At 40.9% G+C, this 24,985-nt stretch overlaps 9 protein-coding genes and 1 non-coding gene across 10 annotated transcripts; 6 read left to right on the top strand and 4 right to left on the bottom strand.

Annotated features, from left to right (window-relative positions):
* Positions 1–90: 90 nt before the first annotated feature.
* On the bottom strand, positions 91–637 carry ATC70_013280 (uncharacterized protein; the record flags this gene model as incomplete). Its single annotated transcript, XM_064832444.1, has 4 exons — positions 91–215; positions 269–365; positions 437–505; positions 569–637. 4 exons carry the CDS (start codon positions 635–637, stop codon positions 91–93), a joined length of 360 nt encoding a protein of 119 aa, XP_064678703.1.
* Positions 638–1,675: 1,038 nt separating this feature from the next.
* ATC70_013279 (uncharacterized protein) lies at positions 1,676–2,423 on the bottom strand (the record flags this gene model as incomplete). Its single annotated transcript, XM_064832443.1, has 4 exons — positions 1,676–1,762; positions 1,818–1,828; positions 1,906–2,058; positions 2,114–2,423. 4 exons carry the CDS (start codon positions 2,421–2,423, stop codon positions 1,676–1,678), a joined length of 561 nt encoding a protein of 186 aa, XP_064678702.1.
* A 517-nt stretch (positions 2,424–2,940) lies between these two features.
* On the bottom strand, positions 2,941–4,768 carry PRO2 (glutamate-5-semialdehyde dehydrogenase; the record flags this gene model as incomplete). Its single annotated transcript, XM_064832442.1, has 9 exons — positions 2,941–3,141; positions 3,205–3,350; positions 3,400–3,452; positions 3,509–3,543; positions 3,601–4,092; positions 4,145–4,206; positions 4,263–4,343; positions 4,394–4,571; positions 4,628–4,768. 9 exons carry the CDS (start codon positions 4,766–4,768, stop codon positions 2,941–2,943), a joined length of 1,389 nt encoding a protein of 462 aa, XP_064678701.1.
* A 152-nt stretch (positions 4,769–4,920) lies between these two features.
* Positions 4,921–6,306, top strand: ATC70_013277 (uncharacterized protein; the record flags this gene model as incomplete). Its single annotated transcript, XM_064832441.1, has 1 exon — positions 4,921–6,306. One exon carries the CDS (start codon positions 4,921–4,923, stop codon positions 6,304–6,306), a length of 1,386 nt encoding a protein of 461 aa, XP_064678700.1.
* A 956-nt stretch (positions 6,307–7,262) lies between these two features.
* On the bottom strand, positions 7,263–7,336 carry ATC70_013276. The gene has a single exon. It is a non-coding gene; the product is annotated as a tRNA-Ile (tRNA).
* Positions 7,337–9,824: 2,488 nt separating this feature from the next.
* ATC70_013275 (uncharacterized protein) lies at positions 9,825–14,981 on the top strand (the record flags this gene model as incomplete). Its single annotated transcript, XM_064832440.1, has 1 exon — positions 9,825–14,981. One exon carries the CDS (start codon positions 9,825–9,827, stop codon positions 14,979–14,981), a length of 5,157 nt encoding a protein of 1,718 aa, XP_064678699.1.
* Positions 14,982–16,833: 1,852 nt separating this feature from the next.
* ATC70_013274 (uncharacterized protein) lies at positions 16,834–19,756 on the top strand (the record flags this gene model as incomplete). Its single annotated transcript, XM_064832439.1, has 7 exons — positions 16,834–17,376; positions 17,433–17,681; positions 17,734–18,555; positions 18,616–18,782; positions 18,842–19,186; positions 19,240–19,420; positions 19,475–19,756. The coding sequence occupies 7 exons, from the start codon at positions 16,834–16,836 to the stop codon at positions 19,754–19,756; spliced, it is 2,589 nt and encodes an 862-aa protein (XP_064678698.1).
* Positions 19,757–19,923: 167 nt separating this feature from the next.
* Positions 19,924–21,485, top strand: ATC70_013273 (uncharacterized protein; the record flags this gene model as incomplete). The annotated part of the gene is made up of 8 exons (XM_064832438.1): positions 19,924–19,979; positions 20,097–20,161; positions 20,221–20,305; positions 20,362–20,480; positions 20,548–20,590; positions 20,651–20,788; positions 20,844–21,002; positions 21,059–21,485. The coding sequence occupies 8 exons, from the start codon at positions 19,924–19,926 to the stop codon at positions 21,483–21,485; spliced, it is 1,092 nt and encodes a 363-aa protein (XP_064678697.1).
* An 848-nt stretch (positions 21,486–22,333) lies between these two features.
* On the top strand, positions 22,334–23,670 carry ATC70_013272 (uncharacterized protein; the record flags this gene model as incomplete). Its single annotated transcript, XM_064832437.1, has 3 exons — positions 22,334–23,108; positions 23,173–23,441; positions 23,500–23,670. 3 exons carry the CDS (start codon positions 22,334–22,336, stop codon positions 23,668–23,670), a joined length of 1,215 nt encoding a protein of 404 aa, XP_064678696.1.
* A 176-nt stretch (positions 23,671–23,846) lies between these two features.
* On the top strand, positions 23,847–24,397 carry ATC70_013271 (uncharacterized protein; the record flags this gene model as incomplete). Its single annotated transcript, XM_064832436.1, has 3 exons — positions 23,847–23,852; positions 23,917–23,985; positions 24,047–24,397. 3 exons carry the CDS (start codon positions 23,847–23,849, stop codon positions 24,395–24,397), a joined length of 426 nt encoding a protein of 141 aa, XP_064678695.1.
* Between the last annotated feature and the right edge of the window lie 588 nt (positions 24,398–24,985).

The raw sequence follows: 24,985 nt of genomic DNA, 5'->3' as shown, positions 1-24,985 counted from the left end.
CATGAATGTCTCTCATTATGAAATAAAAAATCAAATACATGTATACATTTCGAGCATGATTGTCAATTTTATTGAATATTGAGAAATGCACTATCTTCTTTTCTTGCCGCTTTTCTTTCCCTTTGGTGTTTGTTTGGGAGAAGCTGTCTTGACTTCGGGCACGGCATTCTTTGCTGCCACTAATGGTGCTGCATCGGGTATCACTGTGTCTTCATCTATCAGATTCGAATCAATATTTCCATCCTGCTCGAGCATTCTAGCGCCATACCACTCTTTTCCTTGTTCATCATCCTCAACATTAATACGCTATTTAAGCTAATGAATTTCTTTAAATCTGTCATTTGGTTGGTCTTGTATTTGATATTCTACGATTGATTCGAGATGATTGTTATTCCACTAGCCCTGAATTAATGCGTGCATGTAATGTTATACATACGGTCCTGTCATCTGTGATTTTCAAGACGAGATCGCCATCAGAACGATCAAAGGTATGAACATAACGAGTCTAACATATGCAAGGTCAGGGATCCAGGTATATTTTCAACGCGTTTCTCACTCAATTGCTAACCTGCTCGGGAGAGGCGATATATAAATCTTCGGCTGCCTTTTGGAATTCGTCCCAGTTGGTAATGTACATTTGCGTGGTGTTGTTGAATACAGAGAAAGGATGAGAGCGTTAAAATTTGTTATTTGCACAATTAGGTGACGCTTTTTTTTCTTTCCATTCGCTTCTGTTTGATGATGAGGGTTAATTTAAACCAATTAGGTGCAAGATCCTCTCGATATCTGATGCAAAATGGTTCCTTGATTGCATCCTTTGACAGCTCTCCTGTTCCCTAGCAACAAATGCAGAGTGTACGCTGGATCAAAACAACAATGTAGGTGTAAAATTTGGCCGATATTCATCATCGCTGCACATGAGCGACCTTGTAAAGGATGCCCATCAAGCGGCATCCATAAAGATCATTCTAAATTTTGATTGATATCTGAAAAGAAATGGCACAACGCACATACCATGGTTGCTATATGTAGATGTGCAGAAATCACATTTCATTATTAAATCATGGCTAGATTGGATGGTTCCACAATTGTTTATCACAGAATTTTCATGGTTGAATTTGTAGAATCTCTGTTTTAACATTATATCAAAATATGTTCTTGGCAATATCATGCAGAGAAAAAGTAAATGCTTCAGCCTGAGAGAACGTAGTTCCGGGATAAAAGCTAGCGCCGAGCACACTGGTTAAGCCGAGGCACGCCATGTTTTCAATAGCATTAACATACAATCTTCATCCGCGCCATGATACATACATGACGTTACTCATTTGCCACAAGAAATTGCAGATCTTGGTGTATAGTCTAAAATACGGCAAAATTGCGTAAACTCTATATGGGACGGCTGAACAAAAGCTTAAATGATGATTAATGCACGCAAACCATGTAGACAGAGCACCATTAGCATACAGCGATAAGTCTGTATATAACCGCATTGCAATCCCGAAATACAAGTATGTATACGAAATGCCAAGGATTAGAATCTCCTTGTCAATTAAAAACGAATGGTCTTGGCCCTTTTATAGGAGAGCTGTTCGTGAAACAGAGAAAATAGGTATGCTTTATGTATAATAGTGAATGATTCGTATTTACAAGAGAAAAGGGGTATTTGATGGGCAAATTAATTGATACCAAGCTCTAATTCAAGTGTATCTTTATGGTCTTGTACGAATTGGTATACCTCAGCAAGGTTCACAAAGAGATCATACTATAAGAGGTTGTTAGCATTTGTCTCTATGTATCATCAAACATGATTTTCTTACCTTTACCACCCCTGTTTGCATGAATAGATGCACATGAATGTTGAGTAAATGGTTGAAAATGGAAAACAGAAATAGCAATCTCTCTTACCTAAAAAGCTTCTTTCCATCTCATTGATTTCCCTAGCATTATAAAGCGGAGCCACAAGCTTATAGATCGAATGGGCCATTGTATTAGCGTCCTCAACAAATTTAGAGGCCAAGATCACAGCTGCGATAAACATTTTGTATGGTGTATCAAACTCTGTCATTTTGCGTTGGTTACCAGTCTTTTAAAATCTGTTAAAACTTGAACTTACCTCCTTTTGATTTGTGAGGCAAACCATTTTTTAATCTACCAAGATAGATAAGAGCCACAACCAATATGGTAGGGGTAAGTTTGCAGTGATAAAATATATGTCTGACAAATATAGGTAGAGTGGGTAAAAGGCGCTGTTGATAATGTAGTCTTTCTTTTGAGCATTCCAGTAAGGTTTTCACATTAAATGCCGTATAAGCGATCAGATTATCATAACTATTGTGGCGCACTCGAAGCGATGGTGATAAAGAAGGATTATTAGAGAGCATGTACTGGAAGTCAGAGATTGGGAGAGATGAAACAGAGATCATTGTGTAGATGTAAAAAAAAAAGTGAGAGAGAAAAAAAAAGAGGGGAAATGGGCAAATTTGCTCTATTTTATATTTTATACAAAAATAGTTGATTTCTATTTTAGGACCCCATGCAGGTTTTTAATTACCCATATATAGACAAATTTTCTTTTTTGGAAAATGAAACCCGTTAAGCACAGCATACACTTGATTTGATCAACATGGCATGCGTTCATTTCTTTTTTGTTTGCTGCTCCAATGAAGATTGCACACAAACAGATAAACAAATAGATTGAAAATGATGATGCATTGAGGCGGGCGAATAAAGCCAATGTTGACATTCCACAAGGACAACAATAAAGACGGACTTTTCAATGCTGCAAGATGAAACTTGAGAAGAGAAAAAGAAAAAAAAAAAAAAAAAAGTGAAAATGGGATGATATCTTTCAACATCAAGACGTCCAGATTTTTCTGCATTGATGACAAGTTATTAACAAATGGGAAAAGATGGAATGTTTAATTTTGTTGGAATATTCTATCAATGTCTTTTTTGTTTCTTGCTCTTTCCCTGATCATTTTTGGCATTGGAGGATCGCTTGTCTGGAGTAGAGGCAGCTGCAACTACGGGCGCAGCGGAAAGAGTCTGGATCGTTGATTCAATGATGTTTTTCTCACCCATTCTCACCAATAAAGCATGTCTCTTATTTCCAGTGGCGTCCTTTAATTCCTGGTTATCCTCCTATATATTTACATGTCAGTTATTTGGCTTGCTCAACATGGAGACTTGTCTTTAAAAACTCACCTCCAAGGTAGTTGGATATCTGGACAGTCTCTTTTTTAAGATGTTTAATATGATTTGCTTGACATCTTGTGTCAGTCTAGGCTTGGGCAGCTTCTGCTTCTCTTCCATCTTTTCAAACTCACTAGGTGTTGAGCATAAAACATGGACTTGTTTGTGTTAGAATGGGGCATAATAGGCAAATAGACTAGGTCTTACCAGAAACAATGAGTTCCAATGGGATTTCATGTTCTGTATCAATGACAAAGCATCTAATAGGATGGGCATCAGCATGGCATGATGTGGAAAGGATTATCATCATACTTACTCATCAAAGACGCCCTCTTCCATCAAAAAATCAATCTACGCATTTCACAGGTCTATCAGCATGTGTATCCTATCTATCATGTATTGGGCTACCTTTCTCTCGATGAGCTCTTCATCTTGCTTTTGATCTACATTGCAGTGCTCCACAATCAAGGGACCATCCAATTCAACCAGATCAAACTCATTTTTTTCATCGGTGAAGCCGTATTTACGCAACAAATCCGCATTGCAAAGATCGCCATACGTATTGTAAATTTGCTCACCTTGTTTGATGTCTTTGATGGCTTTCATCTGCAAACTGTCTGGCTCGTGAAATAAACGAGCATTATTGAAGCCAGTTTTATGATTCAGCATGTCTGCCATTGGGACCATTGTGATGACTTGCTGCTCCTCTTCTTCTTCCTCTTCTTCCTCTTCTTCCTCTTCTTCCTGCTCTTCTTGATCATTGTCCTCTTTCTCATCTGCATTGCTCTTCTTTTCTGTTTTCTGGAGCTCATCGTTGAAACTGTAGGCCATGATGAGAGAACCACAAATGTGGAATAGCTCGAGATTGTGGATCTCCTTGTCAAATAGGCTGGGATATTTCTAATTGTTTCAGATCAGTAACATGTATGGAATTGGATTTGTTGTTCTTTACCTCAATGATGGGCTTGACCTCGTTCTCAAAGGTTTCTTCAGCTTCAGCCTTGCCAAGCTTGGCTAATGTGGGTGGTTAGTTTGTAAGGATGTTTCTTACAATAAGAGGTGCAACGTACAAACAATGTCTGTTCCTTGTAATTCCTTCAAATCAGCCTCTTCCCAGAACATAGGAGTCGAAAATTGGCGAGGTAGAACATCTATAATAGACGTTAATATTGAATTTAGCTACTTTATGACATTGGCCTACCAAAATATGGCTTCCAGAATGAGTCTTTCTTTTGACTTTCGTACATTAAAGTGATAATCAGTGGCGTCCAGCCGTTCAGTGCTGCCACATCATCTTTCAGTCCTTCAATTTTGTTCAATGAGCTAGTGAATGGTGATAGCAAAATAGATCTTGGCAACGAGAATAGTAACTCTCCTTCCTAGTGGCATTTGAATTCGTAACATGTCCATAAAAGTGGCAGGTGGATATCTATACCTTAATGTCGTTTGACGCAATTACGCCTCGACCTGCTCCCTCTGATCGATAATCCTTAATAACAATATCTTTGCTCAGAGCTGCACCGTTATCCTGAAGCCATTTCCAGAATACGTTGCCTGTTTCTTCAAAAGTTGCCATGTTTACACAATGGAAAAAACTTGGAAATTTGCATAATTCAAGGTTTTTGGCAGCCTCTCCAGTGGCTTTTGCGTGGCTTTTTATACTTGCGAGGAAATAAATTTGTGCTCTCCTCGATTCACTTTGCACCACATCTACACACTCGTCTCGTCATGTCCAGCTCAAAGTACAGTGATTTGACCCGAGAACAATTACTGGAGCACATTGAAAAGCTCGAAGCACAGATCAACAATCCAGAAACCACACAACATGATTCAGATTCATCCGAGCTAAAGCACAAAAAAAGGCGTCAACGAGAGCGAAACAATAGACCCTTCGATATGAACAAGTATACCAAGCGCAAGATTGCATTGCAAGTAGCTTATATTGGATGGGATTACTGTGGATACGCCAGCCAAAACCGACCCGATGAGATTCCTACCATCGAAGACAAGCTATTCAAAGCGCTGATCAACTGTAAATTAGTCGAGGACATGGAGGAGAGTGATTACAGCCGTTGTGGACGCACAGACAAGGGTGTGAGTGGATTAGGCCAAGTCATTGCACTTAATGTTCGATCCAAAAAGCTACAATCTGACCCATCGCCCGGCCTACTGCCTAATGACAAGGAGTTCCCCTACGTCGACACATTGAATCGCATGCTACCTCCAGATATCCGTGTTCTGGCTTGGGCACCTGTCAAAGACGACTTTAGTGCTCGCTTCCATTGCACAGGACGTACCTACAAATACTTTTTCCCTCGCAACAAGATGAATATCGACAACATGAGAAAGGCATGTACCTACTTTGAAGGACCCCACGATTTCCGCAATTTCTGTAAGATGGATCCATCGAAAAATGTGCTGAGCTACGAGCGAGTCATCATGTCAATGAAGATCAACCCAGTGCAGTATACGCAAACAGTGGGCGTTGGAGAAGGCACAGAATTTTACGAGGTAGAATTGAAGGGCACGGCATTTTTATGGCATCAAGTTCGATTCATGATGTCGGTGCTCTTTTTGGTTGGTCAAGGTTTGGAGGTTCCTGAAATTGTGCGTGATTTGCTTGATATTGAAAAGGTGCCTTCAAAGCCTGATTTCCCCATGGCCAGTGATTTGCCTCTGGTATTGTACGATTGCGAATTCAAGGGTCTCGAATGGACATACTCGTTCCGTGATTCTGAATACGATCCCCTGCCGTCATCTTACCGCACTTATTTGCATTACAATGAAGAATGGACAACACAGATGATTCGTACCTTGACCTGTCAAAACTACCTTTCCAAAGTCGCCAAGTTCCCTGTAATCATGCCTGATCAATCGGTAAAGACTGTGGAAGAGTTCTCAGAGGCGAGATCCGTTGTCAGCGCGGCTGGTGTTGCGACTATCGTCCTGGGTGGTGGAAAAGAGATGAGAATGAACAAATATAAGCCAGTGCTGCAGAGACCTCGTTGTGATACAGATGAGCTGAAGAAGAGCAAATTTGAAGTTCGCAAGAAGCGCAAGTTGGATAGACAGCAACAAGAACAGGAAAAGGCGGATGAAACATCCCAATCATAGACATGTTGAGCTTCTTTTGTAATAAACGTTTATATACCAATACATTTGCTGGAGAGGTTTGAGTGATCACTAATGGTGTACATGTGTGGCCGAGATGTGTAAATAGTGATCATTTCTGATATCATGCTTTATGGCTTTGATAATACACGGGGCTCGGATGGCTGTTGGCATCAACTAACTGAAGATGTTTTGCCTTGTTGGGGTACACAATAGCACTGAACTGAAGCAGGCGTCATAAGTGATCCTACTTGCGTTGGATAATTTATATGATAGCGTATATTCACACACGGTTGGTATACTATTGTATAAAGAGAATGAGTAATGATAAGTGTGTCGAACGAGCACAGCCATTTTTCAAGCAAATAAACAATATATGGCTAGTCAATTTGATGGTATGGTTATCATTGTGCAATTAAAGGTTAGCAGTTGCTGATGATGCGATCAATAAAAGCACAAATGCTGGAGCAAAATATACCATAGAAGTGTCGCAAGATTTAATATAGCTGAACAGAAAGTGTTGTTCATGCATGTTGGCAATTGATTCGTATACGGATTCATATACGGTTTTTTTTTTTATGCGATTACAACATATAATGTCAAATTAAAGCCTTATCTATGCTAACTAATACACTATAGATAACTTACAATGTACACGATACGCTTACAATGCAATTATATCAAAGTCTCTTGCTGTAAATCACGTTAAAAGAGACGCTTTAAAACGATAAATCAACCGTTTTATTGCCCTCTTTGTGAAAGTAGGCACAACCTCCCGATAACGACCTAAATCTCGCTTGAACTGGCTCATCAGTCGTTTCCAGCTAGCTTAAAACACAAAAAGCAATGTCCCGGCAAGTAGAACAACCAAGACTAAAATGACATTTGAGCACTTAAAACAATCAAAATAGAAAACAAACATGCTACATGCACTGCATTTCGAAATTTGGAGTAAAAAATGCTCATTAACAGGGTCGAACTGTTGACCTTGGCGTTATTAGCACCACGCTCTAACCAACTGAGCTAAACGAGCTATTTGATGGTTTTTGAGTCTCAAAAATAGACTATATTCATAAACATGAATTTTCAAAAAAAATTATATAAAATATAGAACCTCTGGAGGTATAGTTAACTTAGCTACAGTCCATCGTGTATAGTATAGGTCAAGGTTTTGGAGGTCTAGTAGACTGTCTTATCTTAGTGTCGTTGGAGCAACAGCTGTTAAAACTATCCTAATTGCAGTGAAATCAGGTTTAAATAGATTTCACAAAAAAAAATAAAGCAATAGTAATATACAATAAAAATCAACTGTATTTTATTTGTGTATAAAATGGACTGAAGATCCTGGAATTGAGTAAAAAAAGAAGAGTATTTATACATTTGCATCTAGCTTGTAGGATTAGTGATGATAGAGAGCAATAGGTGCTGCTATTGCGATATCTGGCAAATGTTGTTGATGTTTGATTTAAAGTGGTAATCAATGCAAGAGCACTGGCCATAAGGGTCGATTTAAGTAACCTTGATGGGCTTGGGTGAGCTATAGTCATAGCATGATTTAATGTAGCCTTGATGATTTAAAGTGTGATGTTTGTTATTGAAGTATGGAACCCTTTATCTGGGATATTGTGCAACTATGGCAGCAGGGCATAGTTGTCATATTTGAATATACTTGTTATTGATTTGGTTTTATTTGGATAAAGATAACATCTTTTATTACGACCACCATGGGTGTGATTGAATACACTGTGATCAGGAATGATTCATTCACACGATGTGCGATATAAGCGTGTATCTTTACTTTAGTATGTTTAAATGGTTGTTGATGTACATTTGAGCGCTTTCATTAATAGATCCAAATAGCATGAGTTTGAATGAGTGCTATTTGATGAATTCCGATTTTCAATCAAGTTGCGTTCGGGTGGCTATTTCATTACATGTCCAAATTTCGCAAATTTCAAAAATCACTGATTCCTCATCATTAACGCATCCTATCTAAAATCCAATTGAACCATCGTCTTCTCCGCAAAAATTCGTTATAATAATATGCTACTTTCAAAGCGAATTTCAATTCGAAATTCAAAGAGAAATCAAAAGAGAAACAAAGCGGAATAGAGAAAAGCCGCGCTCGATTATTCCAAGATATAGCCCCTGCTGGCAGTTACAAGTCATATTGAACCGTTTAACAGAATCACTAACTGTATTATATCTGATGGATACCTTACTCTTTTCGTATCATTGGTTAGTGGTTGTTGCAATGGCGGTGCTGTGGAAGTGACGCGAAGACACTTTGAATAATCTTGGGTTGAGCAGACTTGTTTACTCAGCATCCTTTATCAAGTAAGTCATACCAAGATTGTTGGCAATGGTGGTTCCTGGCCAATTTTCGAATCGTCGACTGCAATTACCAAGCAACAACTGAGCCAGATGAAGAGCCGTGGTTTAAACCGCTCGTTACGAATGCAAGTAAAGCGCTACTATTGATTTGAATATACGGCATTCATCTTCAACTCTGTGATGATAGTCTGGCCTGCCATCAACGAACAGTGGAAGCCTCTGTAGAGGCATTAAAAGTAGCAACAGTCAGTATCAGTGTCAATTCTGCTGGTCAAAGCATTTTACAACGCTACCAAAAGTGTGTACATAGCTATTTGGATTGAACGCAAAATTGTTACTAACGGATCCTGCAACAAAATCAGAAGCCTTTGGACAATTTGGAGGCATAATGGGTTTGGCTTTTACACGGGGAACAACCTATTAGGAGTGATGAATTCAGTTTGTAATGAAATAGCCACCCAAACGCAACTTAATTGAAAACCAAAGTTCATCAAATAGCACTCATTCAAATTCATGCTATTTGGATCTATTAATGAAAGCGCTCAAATGTACATCAAAAACCCATTTAAAAATACTAAAGTAAAGATGCACGCTTATATCGCACATCGTGTGAATGAATCACTCCTGATCACAGTGTATTCAATCACACCCATGATGGTCGTAATAGGTGATGGTATCTTTATCCAAATAGAATTAAATCAATAACAAGCATATTCAAATATGACAACTATGCCCTGCTGCCATAGTTGCACAATATCCCAGATAAAGGATTCCATGCTTCAATAACAAACATCATACTTTAAACCATCAAGGTTACATTAAATCATGCTATGACGATAGCTCACCCAAGCCCAGCAAGGTTACTCAAATCGACCCTTATGGCCAGTGCTCCTGCATTGACTACCACTTTAAATCAAACATCAACAACATTTGCCAGATATCGCAATAGCAGCACCTATTGCTCTCTATCATCACTAATCCTACAAGCCAGATGCAAATGTATAAATACTCTTCTTTTTTTTACTCAATTCCAGGATCTTCAGTTCATTTTATACACAAAATAAAATACAGTTGATTTCTATTGTATTTTACCTTTGCTTTATTTTTTTTGTGAAATCCATTAAACCTGATTTCACTGCATTTTTTACAATATTCAAACTATATTTTATTAAACAAACCTTATCACAATGTCTGACAATACCAACAACTCTGGCTCTCCTTCTGTCCCCTCTGCTCAAGATTCTCCTGCTCAACGTCAACCTGGTGACGATACCATTGAGCACACTAGGCAGCAAGTCCAGGCCATCCACTTGGATCAAGGTACTGATGTCGGACAACAACCTCAACCTTCAAACCATCAAGAGGATATTGCCATGATGGATGCTATGCCATTGCGATCCTCTCCTGTTCCTGCTTTGGCTAACCATGCTCCCAATGATGGTGGTGAATCCTCATCTCAAGTTACTTCTCATTTGTCTGCGTCGACATCATGTTCATCAGGTAATGCATCCTCCTCTGCTGCTGGTTCTAGCACGTTGAATTCCATCAAGAAATTGGTCTGGCGTCGGGATTCGTTTGTACGTCTGTTGCTGGACATGGTCGAGGGAACTGATATGAACAATGAGCACAGTCAAAAGCATATTGAAGATATGCGATCCAAGATTGAGGACCTGAATCGTCTGATCTCCACTGTCAAACACTCAGCCAAGCTATCCGAATCTAATGTCACCGCATCACTCACTGGTGACAATGAGGGCATCTCATTGTCCAAGCAAGACCTACCTAAATTCCAACTTCGTTCGCATGCCACCAAGTACTTTCCCAACGAAATCTCCTATGATTCGATTCACCATTTTCTGCGCTCCTTTGAGAAGGTAATTTCGTCTTCAGGCAAGGCTGTCGAAAATGTATGGCGGCGATACATTCCACTCACGATTCCACACGACCTTGATCTCTGGTTGAATCAAGACCTGCTGACAGCAAAGTCGTGGTCCATGGCTAAGGAAAAATTCACGTCCAAGTTCAGTAATGCTGCTCTACGCTTGGATGCTCGTCGTGAAGTTCAAACCGCTACCATGCGATCTGGAGAAACTACGGAGGAGTACTACAACCGTTTCGCTCGGGCTATGATGGAGGCAGGCTACTCATCTGAAGATACCACTCTTGGCGATACATTCTTGCTCGGCTTCCCCAATGAATGGCAGATCCAAATCAACGCTGTTCTCGGTGTTCACTTCCCTGGGTGTTCTAACTTCACCGCCAGTCAGATTGTCACCTGTGCCATGAACGTCCTCAACAGTCAAAAGTGTCCTGTTTCGTTTGTCAACGCAAAGCGACATGGTGGTTCTCGTGCTTCGTCCTCTTCATCCGGTTCATCTGGATTCTCTTCCTCTGCTGCTGCTTCTTCTTCTGCTCCTCGTTACTACTGCTCAAACCATGGAGGCTCTCAGGCCAGACATCACGAGAAGGACTGTCGTCTGAACAAAGGTGGTTCTTCATCAAGACGTGTAGTTGAAAAGGCAAACGTACCCAAGAAAGCCAGCGGAAACACTTTCTGCAAGTGGTGTGGCAAAACTTGGTTCCACGGTCACTCTTGCACTGAGTACCAAGCTATGAAGGGTTCGTTCAAGGTGTTGAGCGTGAGAAGAGAAAATAGTGGTCATCGACCCTATACAACTGGCTCCAGTAGTCAGAAACAAAAGCGTCATTCCCGTAATGGCAAAGGAAAGCAAAAGGACTCCGGGTCCAGCGAAAGTGACCTCTTCCGCGAGGCTATGGAAGACAAAGAATGTAAGTCTTCCACATCAAACAAAAACACTTTCAATTTAATAACACCATTGCTTCTCAATGACATTAGAATCATCGGAAAGGTGGATCCTGGCTCAGATGTTAGCATCATTAACAAATCCGTTTTGAATAAAAAATTCTCTACTATCAAAAATGTCAAAGCATTGGGTGGTTATTTAACCTTTTTGGGCATGAACAAAGATGGTAGTGCATCTAAAGCTGAACGCATTGGAAGCACCGAACCCATCAAAGTAACTTACATGAATGGAATCACATTTGAACATTCCTTTGAAATCATTGACTTCAATGATTCCATGGATGAAGAGTTTGATGTACTCCTAGGAGTCGACATCTTGCCTCGCCTCAACATCTATCTTAGTGGAGTAGCTCATTGCTTTCCTGACACCGAAAACGAAATTGCTCAATTCAAGAATATAAACTATGACACTGAAAACGTCTATAATCCAGAAAATGCTGATTATGGTACTTCTCAGGAACGTCACATCCTTCTACAACAGATCGAACAATCTCTGAATGCCAACAAGAACATCCCTGCTGACGCAGTATGTTCCATGCCTGAAAGTGTAGTGCATGTTCCTATATCCAATCCCAAGGATTGCTTCATTCGCCAGTATCCATTATCCATCAACTCGCATGCCGAGATTGACAAACAAATCAAAGAATGGCTTCAAAATAAGATTGTTGAACGCTGCAAACCCTCATCAGTGTTCCATTCACCTCTGATTACGGTGACAAAGAAGGATGAGAACGATCAACCCACCAAATTGAGAGTGTGTTGTGATCTTCGTCGCATCAATGCGTCCATTGATGACAATTACCATGAAAATTATGCGGTTCCCAAGATTCACGAAATCTTTGAACGAGTGTCTTCTAGCGCACGCATAATAAGTAAAATTGACTTACACCAAGCATACTATTCGTATGGTGTGCATGAAGCATCTCGCAACGCCCTTATATTCTCGCATAATGGCATTTTTTACAGATGGTGTAGGGCCCCTTTTGGCCTAAAATTTATGAGCTCTCTGTTCGTAAAATGCATGTCAATTTTATTCACTGGTTTATCCGACGAACTGAAATTCGAAATGGAAAAGAACATGGATCCTTCCCAAGTTGATCCAACCAAAGTATGGGGTGGCATCGAACACTACATAGATGACTGTGTCCTGCATAGTATCTGTGAGAAAAGCCACATCAAGCTTATCAATCTTGCCGTTAATCGCTTGACATCCGTCAACCTGCGCATCAATGTGAAAAAATGTTCATGGTTCCAGACATCAGTCTTTTTACTAGGCTTTGTGGTTGGACCTGGCATACAAAAGATTGATATGCGTCGTTTATCTGACATAGACGAATGGCCCATTCCCAAAACTGCAAAAAAAGTTCGCTCGCTTATGGGTGTCGTTTCCCATCTGCGAAACTTTTGTCCCATGCTGTCCAAGGTTGCTGAGCCCATCGATAGTCTTCGAAATGACAGTGACGTAAAAAAGAATTGGACACAATTGCATACTGATCGGTTCAATACCATCAAGCAAATACTGCTCTCAAACCAAATACTGCATGCTCCAGTGTTGGACGACAAAATGTTCCTCCAATGCGATGCTAGTCTCTATGGCATCGCTGCCTGTCTTTATCAAAAGGATAAACTGGGTAGAATCAAGCACATTGCATTTGTAAGCAGATCTCTCAATTCAGCTGAGCGCAACTGGTCTACAAACCGTAGAGAGTGTGCCGCTGTTGTCTTTGGATTCATCAAATTTAGATCGCTACTGTGGGGTCATAATGATATCGAGGTCCTGACCGATCATTTGGCATTGACCTACATGTTCACATCTACTTCACTAAACAGTACGCTCCAGAGCTACTTGGAAATCTTGGGAGAATTTCACTTCACAATTTCACATGTGAAAGGCATTGAAAATGTTCTCTGTGATGCTCTTTCAAGGGTATATCCAATAATTGATGAAGACAAATGGCTGGAAGATGAAAATGATCGACAGATGAGAAAACTGCATAAGCTCATTCTGATCAAAAGGGACACCAACAAAAAGATTGAAGTAAACCGTCAACGCACAGTCTATTCTCAGGACCGCAATCTCAACGTACTTGCTGTGAAACTAAATGGCAAAGAATTCCAGAATTCTACAACGGATTACATTGCTCCTCCAGAAGCAGATCGGGCTCAAATCATCAAAGATGCACATAAAATAGGCCATTTTGGCATTGAGTCTGTGGTTCAACATATCCACACGTATTTGGGTTTACATTGGAACACCATCTACGCTGATTGCAAGGAAATACTGAAAGCATGTCCTGAATGTGCAAAGCACAACGTCGCTCGTCGAGGTTTCAACCCTGCTAAAAGCATCGTCAGCTTTGACGCCTTTGATCACATTGCTATGGATATCTTAGGTCCTATGTCGATCACCGATAAGGGAAATGTTTATGTGCTGGTTGTGATTGATCTCTGTACTCGCTACATTATAGCTCGTCCAATTCCTAACAAAAATGGCGCTACAGTCGCTCAAGCCATACTATCCATCTATGGTGACTATGGTGTTGCTGTTAGCATCCAACAAGCTGACAACGGCAAGGAATTTAAATCCAATCTCATGGATCACTTCACAAAAACGCTTGGCATCAAGCAGCGACATTCTCTTCCTTACTACAAACAATCCAATGGTAGTGCTGAGAACGCTATCAAACAATTCGAGCATACGCTACGCAAAATGTGTGGTAATGACACGCATAACTGGGATGATCGCGTACCCATCGTCCAACTTGCACTCAACATGAAAGTCAAAGAGCGTACTGCCAGTACCCCATTCAGTCTCATGTTTGCTCGTCAAGTTAACGTCAATCCCAATCCAAATAAACTCAACCTCAATGGACGTCCTGCACTATCCATTCAAGAGCTCCAACAGCGTATCGAACACATGAATACCATCGTGTTTCCTGCTCTCCAAGAGCGTACACAACGGCTTGCTGAGGAATACAATAAGCGTATGGATAAACGTCGATACATCCTACCTGAACTAGCCTTTGACTCTCCTGTCATGGTCCGCCTTGAAGAAGGTCGTTCATCCAAACTCGCGCCTCTCTATGCTGGCCCATATTTCGTTGTCAAGCGTACCCAAGCTGGCAATTACATTCTAAAAGACGAAACCAATTCTCTCATGCATCGTGAATATACTCCTTCTGAACTCAAACCTGTCAACATTGATGAAACTACCATTGAAGACGAAATCTTTGAAGTTGAGGACATTCGCGATCATCGCTACCGCGATGATGATGAGATCGAATACCTAGTTAAATGGGCTGGTTATTCTGAACGTGAAAATGAATACATTACAGCTGATCTGTTCTCCTCTCCCATTCCAATCAAAAAATACTGGGAAAAGGTCAAGCTCAACAAGGAACTGCAACATCAAAGACATGCACCACTACCTACAAACAAACGCCCCTCAAAACAGGCTGGTAACAAGCGAAAAGCAGGCACTGATCACACAAGCCGCGAAAACACTCGCCGCAAACATTAGTAGCTTCCAGCTTTCCTTCCTCCACTGCCTTCGGCACTTGTTTCTCTGCTCTTGCTTATATCTATGTCTTCCTTCCTTCTACATGTTCCAATCAAATCACTTTTGGTCGTCTAAATTCATATCTCTGTCAACTTTTTCCCCACAAAAAGTTTAGCTGGGGGCAATGTAATGAAATAGCCACCCAAACGCAACTTAATTGAAAACCAAAGTTCATCAAATAGCACTCATTCAAATTCATGCTATTTGGATCTATTAATGAAAGCGCTCAAATGTACATCAAAAACCCATTTAAAAATACTAAAGTAAAGATGCACGCTTATATCGCACATCGTGTGAATGAATCACTCCTGATCACAGTGTATTCAATCACACCCATGATGGTCGTAATAGGTGATGGTATCTTTATCCAAATAGAATTAAATCAATAACAAGCATATTCAAATATGACAACTATGCCCTGCTGCCATAGTTGCACAATATCCCAGATAAAGGATTCCATGCTTCAATAACAAACATCATACTTTAAACCATCAAGGTTACATTAAATCATGCTATGACGATAGCTCACCCAAGCCCAGCAAGGTTACTCAAATCGACCCTTATGGCCAGTGCTCCTGCATTGACTACCACTTTAAATCAAACATCAACAACATTTGCCAGATATCGCAATAGCAGCACCTATTGCTCTCTATCATCACTAATCCTACAAGCCAGATGCAAATGTATAAATACTCTTCTTTTTTTTACTCAATTCCAGGATCTTCAGTTCATTTTATACACAAAATAAAATACAGTTGATTTCTATTGTATTTTACCTTTGCTTTATTTTTTTTGTGAAATCCATTAAACCTGATTTCACTGCACAGTTGGCAATTTGATCCACTACCTGAATAACTCGATCCACCACATTAATAGGCTAATTAACTACTTTCACAGTTGAAAAAAAAGGCTTGATCACTCAGAACAACGTTTACTCAAGATCGAAGAGAGCGGATTTATAAGGATCATGAAACAGTTTGAGTTTTCTCGGTCCAGGTTATCAGATGTTGGGCAATGGTTATGGTCGAGGTTTGCATCTATCGGTCTGTTTCCATGAACTATGAAAGTGCATCACAGAGCAAAGATGTCCAAAGCTTAGGAATAATGTTTCAGGTAACATTTCGTTCATCACATTGTACAGATCAATTACTACTACTACAATATCAACTTAAGGTCTACAATGCTAAATGGGTTAGATCAATAGTTGATTTATTTGGATTATCAACTAAATAAAGAATATATTGACGATTGAATAGCTTGAAGCTCAAAAAAGAGTAGAGGAGGCTGCATGAATGCTGCTGAAGATGGTATTTATTCGGATTGCTGTGTTATGTCAAAATACAATGTAAAATTGAATCTGCCAAAGAATTACGCTTTTATTGAGAATGCATCCCAAGGATGCATTTAAATACTTTTTCATTATGCTAGGGTTTACAGCATGATGATGAACTATAATACAGATAGGTTTACTATCTACCCAACAATTGATTTGTAAATCATGATTAGCATGATTTAACCAAAGGACCTAAGAATAGCCTAAAACCTTTAGAGTGAGACCTTGCTATAACATTTGATATAACATACTTGTGATCTGTGTCTGGTAGCATCTCTTATTTTCGTGTGTTTCTCCAATGTTTGCCAAACTAAAATAGGGTGCCTTAGACGCTGCAATCGATCAAAGCGTATGTATTTAGTTATATTCACAATTTCAAGCAATCTTGATGCGAAAAATGCACATACATTCGGGAATTATTTTACAAATCGAAAGTAGCCCAAATGAAATCAAGGGATTCGCCTCTTTCTTTATCCAGCAATGAAACCAAAAAACGACCCAAACGAAATCGATGCCTCCAGATACGCTGCAACCAACTTGCAGAAAACGACGCCTGGAAGACACCGAAGCCCTGGGTTCAATTCACATGCCAATTTCCTGCATGCCAACCATCCCGGTGTGGATCCTCACAATGTGCCACCGTTGCCTAGTTACCTGTGCAGACCTTATCAGCCTGGGCTGCGATCCATTGCGCCTAGTCCCATGATGATGCGTGGTAGTCCATCTGTGCCTGGAGCATACCCTTCGCCTCGATTCAATGCACCTTATACCCATCGAAAGCCAGTGGAAAGATCCCATACACACAAAAAGAAGGTGCCCCTCTTTCAGGGCAACTTTGTCCTTGATTGCCCTGTGCCCACACGATTGATGGAAGCCAGTGCACGAAAAGAAAAAGAATTTAGCATGATGCGGTACTCGGCTGTTACTTGTGATCCCAATGACTTTGCTGCCAACAATTACACTTTGCGACCTCAGTTGATGAAGCGAGAAACGGAGCTTTTCATTGTCATGACCATGTACAATGTGAGTATGCAATGGATCTGGATGATGCTTGATTCACTGACAATATGTGGTTGTAGGAAGACGAGGTCTTGTTTTGTCGAACAATGCACGGTGTCATGAAGAACATTGCGCACCTATGTTCCAGATCACGCTCCAGAGTGTGGGATACAGAAGGCTGGAAGAAGGTGGTGGTGTGTATTGTGGCTGATGGTCGCAAAAAGTGTGACCCACGAGTCATGGATGTATTGACTACCATGGGTGTATATCAGAAGGGTATAGCTAAGAACATGGTGAATGATAAACCAGTGCAAGCGCATTTATTCGAAGTAGGTCGTCTTATTCAGAGAGCTAACAATGCGCTCACGCAAGCATATATAGTACACCACACAAATTTCAGTTGATTCAGATATGAAGGTCAGAGGCGCAGAAAAGGGAATCGTGCCGGTGCAGGTGCTCTTTTGCTTAAAGGAACAAAATGCCAAAAAGATCAACTCGCATCGCTGGTTTTTCAATGCCTTTGGGCCCATTTTACAGCCCAACATCTGCGTCTTGTTGGATGTCGGCACTCGTCCGGGAAACTCATCCATCTACCATCTCTGGAAAGCATTTGATACCAACCCAAATGTAGGCGGTGCTTGTGGTGAAATATGCGTGATGAAAGGCACGGCATGTGTCGATCTGTTGAATCCCCTGGTAGCAGCACAGAACTTTGAATACAAAATGTCCAATATACTAGATAAACCGCTGGAATCCGTGTTTGGCTATATCTCGGTGCTGCCGGGCGCATTCTCGGCTTATCGATACGCAGCACTGCAAAACGATGCCAACGGAGTGGGGCCACTGCAAAAGTACTTTTTAGGCGAGAAGCATGATGATACAGACGACGCTGACATATTCACTGCTAACATGTATTTGGCTGAAGACCGTATACTGTGTTTCGAGCTACTGGCTAAAAAACATCAGAAATGGGTTCTCAAGTATGTGCAGACGGCATTTGGCGAAACAGACTGTCCAGATCAATTACCCGAGTTTATCTCGCAACGGCGTCGATGGTTGAATGGCAGCTTTTTTGCAGCAGTGTATTCTCAATGGCATTTCTCTCGTATTTGGTGCACAAATCACTCTGTTGGGCGAAAGATCACCTTGTCGATTGAGTTTTTCTTCAACTTTTTGAACCTCATCTTTAGCTGGCTGGGCATGGTGAGTGCTTTTGAGTTACTGCGAACCGAGATGCTGGATACTGAATCATGGGATATGTAGGCCAATTTCTACCTGACATTTTACTTTGTTACAAAATCACTGACAGCACCCGAAATGGATCCATTTGGCAATGGTTGGGGTGATCGCATCTTTCTATCGCTACGGTATCTCTACATTTTCCTGTTTATCACATCCTTCATATGCTCCATGGGAAATAGGCCTCAGGGGTAAATCATTTAGTTTGCCATCAAATCGTTAGAGACTCACGCAAAACCATCGCATGTAGGTCCAAGTGGATGTTTATTATATCAGTCATCGCTTACGGGCTCATCATGATGTACACTTCATTTGCTGGTGGTTGGTTGGCTTACAGAAGCTTTCAACAAGGCATCAATACCCCTGGATGGGATCCCAATAATGCGCTAGCCAATTTTTCTCTGTTGCTGAGTCAACCTGAATTCAGAAATGTGGTGATATCGCTGCTTGCTACCTATGGTCTGTACATTTTAGCCAGTCTGCTGTATCTGGATCCATGGCATATGGTTACTAGCTTCTCTCAGTACCTGTTCTTGCTGCCAACCTATGTCAATATTTTAAATGTCTATGCTTTCTGTAATATCCATGATGTCAGGTAATGCTTACATAGCCAGCCACCTAGAGACAATACTAACAATATCATGACAGTTGGGGCACAAAGGGTGATAATACGATGCCCATGGATTTGGGCGTGGCAAGTAAAGCCATGGTCACTGAAAAGGGGGTTGAAGCTGTTGAAGTGGAATTGGAAGATGGTATCGATGCAACCGACAGGGATTATGATGAGGCTTTGGAGAGCCTGATGATGAAGCCTGAAGCAGTAAGAGAGGTAAATGTTGTAACAGTGTCTTTAGATAGTCCATTATACTCATGTACAATACAGAGCCGAGCACCCAAAACCAAACAAGATGACTATTATCGAGGCTTCCGCACTCGTCTCGTTCTAACCTGGATAGGCTGCAATGCAATTCTAGTTGCCTTTGTCACAAGCGGTAGTTTCCAATCCCTTTTACCCAACAGTGAGCAAAAGCAGCTGCCTGAGGACTATTCCAATGCCATTGGCACTGCGTACACTGGCTTTATTCTATGGATGGTGGCTGGTATGGCTACCTTCAGATTCATTGGTAGTTTACTGTACCTTATTTTGCGATGCTTTAACCTGTAATCGCATGACATACATTTACAAATAAAGCATCCACTTTCATTCGAGGAATTCAAAAGCCAAGAGCCATCCCTTTCATTACCCGAAACAAACATTTGCTCATTATTGTTACACTCTTTTTTTTCTTTTTCCCTTTCCTTTCATTGTGCCTCGAAATAATACACTGAAAAATGGATGCTGAGCAGATTAGAGACGGTGTAAAATACATGCAACAAGGCGATAAAGCGTACGTTTGCGGTGATCCATGTCTAAACCATAACTGACTACTCACTTTTGATTGTTTTTTTTTTTTTTTTTTTTTTTTTTTTTTTTTTTTTTTTTTTTTTTGCATTTACAACAATAGTGCTTCCAAAGGTCTCTTTAGAAAACCTGACTGGGATGTCGCTGCTAGCTATTATGAACGCGCAGGTAGGGTTATATGCCTTCAACAGCCGAGAAAAATAGCAGCTCAACTTTGTATTTGATAGCCACTGCATTCAAAATCGCAAAGTCTTATGATCAAGCTGTCCAAGCATATGTGAAAGCCTCCGAAGCGCTTTCAAAAGCAGATGCGTTCGTATTCCAATCCCAATGCTCATTATGCTCATAGAACTGACCCTATTGAATAGTATTCATTTGGCAGGAAAAGCGCTCGAGAATGCAGCATTTATCTTGGCACAAAATTTAAATCAGCCTCAACGTGCGGCTGAGGCCTATCAACGTGCTAGTAATTATTTCATGACACAAGGTATGCACTGATGTGTAGCTCGATAACGGGTGTGTCTGAGTATCTAATCAAGTGGGATGGACTGTAGGCAGTATCGATAGAGCTGCTGAACAACTGGAAAAGGCAGGAAGGTAAAAGGACGAGCGATGGATATGCGATTCTATGGGGTTATTCATACCAGATGGAAATAGAGCTTTGGAGAATGTCGATGTCAATGCATCCTATGACATGTACAGTAAAGCCTGCTCTCTGTTTGAGCAAGAAGACCGAGGAAGATTTGCTGTGGATATATTCAAGAAGGCCATTTCATTGTTGATTAGAAACAAAAAGTAAGTTCTTGCATTTATTAAAGGCAAAGAGGAATAACTGAACAACTGGGAGCAGGTACGACAAAGCCATTGATATGTTGAAGCGAGAATCTGTGATTCTTCAAAAGTTTACAGCTAGATCTCACTTGTACAAGGCCAATCTCAGCATTCTTATCCTGATTTTCGCTATTGGAGATGATGTGGAAGCAGGCAAGCAATTCAGTGCCATGTGTGGGTAAAGTGGAGTGTGATGAGAGATGATGGCACAGCGCATTCAATGATTTGGCATAGAAATGACGCAGGATTTGCACAGAGCGAAGAAGCAGAGATTGCCGAGGACTTGCTCAAGGCCTATGAAGAGAGAGATCAGGAATTACTAGTAAAGACAACTCGATTGCAGCATGTGACATTTTTAGATAATGAAGTTGTCAAGCTGGCCCGCATGTTGAGAGTGCCTGGTGAAGTTTTATCTCCTACGAGTCCCAGCAGACATGAATTGAACAGTGGTGGTAGCAACAGCAATATTCGACCTCCTGGCCAGTACCAAGGTGCTGCTGATAACAGTAATGTGCGTGGTATGTCTCATGCTCAAGCGAGAGCTGAATTATACAGTCGTCCTACTGGACCTCCTTCTGCCGCTGGCCAAAACGACTTGAACAAGGGATTCTCCCATATGACAGTGCAAGGCGATGATGACGATGAAGAGGGTTTGCGATAAATCAGTAATAAAAGGGAGAAGAGAAAGCTTTTGAAATGCACAGTTGCTCTGCTTGTGACAGACAATCACAGCCATGAGTTCATGTGCTGGTGTTTACAGTGATTTGTATTTGAAAGCAGAGTTTATATTGGTAAAAGGGGTAAATCAAGTGTCAGCAAGGTGGCAGCTATACGTGATTCAGTCATGTTTCAAAGTAAACAAGCATTAAACCTGGTAAATTTTACTGTAAACTACCAACGAACATGAACATGAACCTGATCTTGATCCATCATCTTTTGAGTGTCAGGTCGGATGGAGCTCAGTAGAGAGGAGAGGAGAGCCAGTATTAGACATTGCGAATATTGATCGAAATATGGTGGTACAGGAAAGCGAGCGACATTAGCTACGGTGGAGCAAGAGAAGCATGATACTTGTAGAACTTAGTATCTTTGTTTCTTTGTCAAGATTGCAGGATCAAGCAAACGCCAAAATGCTTGATATCAGCATTAGTAAAACTAATAAAATAGACTTGTTTTTGAAATGTCCCACGCCCATGGAGAATGGTGGTGATAAGAGCTATCTGGAAACCTGTTTCCAAGATTTTCGACATGTAAGCAATATGTTGTATGGAAATCAAAACATTCAGTCGCATAGAAGGCATATAGTGCAACGACCGTTGGCAATTAGGCCATGACCAATCAAAAACCTATTAGCACAGTTGTTTGCGCATTGAAATTGAGGTTTACAATACAAAATCTACAAGCTATCGGAGCTCTCGTGCGCAAATTAGAAGGCAATAGACAGTGAAGAGCTGGAAGAGCTCGATATCATTCTCCCTCTCTTTTTATCCACATTTCTTCATGTACATCATGTCTGAGGGCACTTCACTGCTTGAAAGCCATCAGCATCAGCATCCAGCCGACAGAAAAATGACCTTGTTTCAAGCGCAAACAACACATTTTCAAGTCAATCCAGCACTCGCCATGCGTTGTCATGAGAGTTCACCTGATGCGATTCCTGTCATATTGCGTGGGTCCAAGACTTGCAAGACAACCATTGGGAGAGGGCATGACGCGACTATCCAGATTGGCAAAGCAAATAAACGAGTGTCGAGAGAACATGTAGTGATTGAGCATAAACCGCAGATGGGTGGATTTGAACTGACCATACTCTCGCCCAATGGAGCACTCATTGATCATATCATCTTTGTGGAGGGAGAGCATGTGCCAGTGATAGAGGGAACTACCATCGAGATTGTTGGCACAAAAATCATATTTCAGGTGCCTGATGATAACAACAACCATGTGAATATGAAGAACATTGTAGACACGCCCCTGAAGGCCACATTAGCAACGGCAGCAGTGGATGCCAAAATGGAGGTGGATAAAGAGACGATCCAGCAAGACAATATACCCGCGATGGCCATGAAGCAATCTACTATCGCATCAACGACTACCACCACTGCCATTACCACGACGCATCATACCACAACGGCCACCACTGTCACTCAAAAGAGTAGCACTCATCATACCACATCCACCCTCAACAGCATCATCAAATCCACGGCATCCAAGCTAAAAGAGACAGCTCGAAATATCATGAAAAAGCCAATGACAATGGAGGATGAGATCATTCAAGTACTTGGTAAAGTGTATAGTTTGACATGAGTGTGAGCATGGGAGCTAATTGCATTGTATACAAAAACCAGTGCACACGCGAAAGTCTACCATGACGTGTGCAGACATCACAAAGCGATTGCAAGGACAAACAAATGAGAATGTGCTGGATGCATTAAAGAGTTCAACCGCGATTGGATGTGTCAAACGAATAGGGAAAACGGCAGATGGATCACCCAAAGAAGACTTGTACTATTACAAGCCAGAGCTAGATCCGGATCAAGAACGACAAAAGAGGTACTCTGATGTGGGGAAGAGTGCTCGGAAATGCACCATGAAGGACACACAGTATTTTTTCAGGGTAAGCGAATGTTTCATACGTGTATGGTTGTCTGGGTGTATTCATCCCATATGAGTAGATCCCTCCAAAACTGCCACATCACAAGACGGCAAAGACCAGGAAAAGAGAGTCAGCTAGCAATCTTGGCAGGAAATCAAGACAAGCAGCGACAGAAGAGGATGACACCAAATCCACCAGTAGCGGAGATGTGAGCGACATGGAGGTTTATGAGCTGTTTAAAGACGTTTAAGGAATAAATGGGTTGTCATACACGGTTCATGTGAACACTTGGTAGATTATAATGTGTGTGTGTGTGTGTGTGTGTGTGTGTGTGTGATTGTTTGGGGAGGTAGATTTCCACTCTTTCTTTCTTTTCCACTTGAAAACATGATACAATATTTAATGAACAAAATACAACGACAACAAATGCAGGTACACCATCATGCATGCAATGCCACCTTCATGGTTTGCTTATTCAATTCATGGCACTCTATAGAGACGCCCTAGCTGGAAAACACTCAGGATTAAAGAGATTAGTAAAACCACAGAATATGCTTGTAATCACGTAGTTTGCACATTTGGCTTGATGAAAATCTCGAATTTTTGAATCTAACGCAAAATGTCAGATTAACATTAGTGATCATCATCAAAATGACGACGACCGAGACTTGCAGGAGGAGGAGATGAAAGCCAATCATCAGCAATATTTTGTGATTCAACAAGAAGAGAGTGAATTCAACAATGTATTTAGTTTTGTCACACATGAAGAGCAAGACAACCATTGTGCTCTGCGAGACAGTCACCCTCATGGCAGTAGCAGTGATTTCAGCAGCGATGATTCAGAGGATGCACAACCCACATTAAAAGCGCCTCTAGAGCAAGAGTTACAAGATTTATTTGACATTGATAAAGAACTTTGGAGACAGTCGCAGCTTTTTAATCATATTTCAATAAAGCAAGCTGAATGTCGAGGCTGAGCATATTGTCGGTTGTGTTTGCCAGTGGCAGCCCATGAAGCATTACAAGTTTCCAATAAGGGATGCAATAAGGTCAAGAACGGTTATAGTAAATGATGATGGTACTGTGATACAGCGCATCGTAGCCCATATAGATGGTAATGCGAAAGCCAAATAACATGCTAGTAACCAGTTCGTTTCTTTAATTCAACAGCATAAATACATATAGTCTTAGAAGTATCTGCCATTGATGAGCCATCAACAAGCAGCACTTTTCTCAAGAGATGTCTAGATTATGCAAACTGCTTTTCAATGATCAGTCCAATTCTTGGCTACGCATCTCAGTTCTAGTTCTCTTGTATTGATCATGCTTCAGCAGTTTAGAATAAAGGGCGCCGTCCTACTGGTTTTCACTGAAAGTTCACTCTGTAAGTGTTTATTATCAAGTGAAAATTCCCATAAGTGATCTGTAACTGTTGATCTTATCCTTGTATACGATGCTCCATGCTTGTATCAAGGGAAGCAGTTTATATACAAGCAGACAGTATGCTCGCACTACCTCTTATTGCTCGAAACTACGCATAGCACAGCAAAATTTGGATGCATTTG

This window comes from Mucor velutinosus (genome assembly GCF_035048745.1).
Source record: "Mucor velutinosus strain NIH1002 chromosome Unknown tig00001575, whole genome shotgun sequence".
Lineage (NCBI taxonomy): Eukaryota > Fungi > Mucoromycota > Mucoromycetes > Mucorales > Mucoraceae > Mucor > Mucor velutinosus.
Note: the sequence above shows the minus strand (reverse complement) of the source record. Positions and strands in the feature narration are given on the sequence as shown.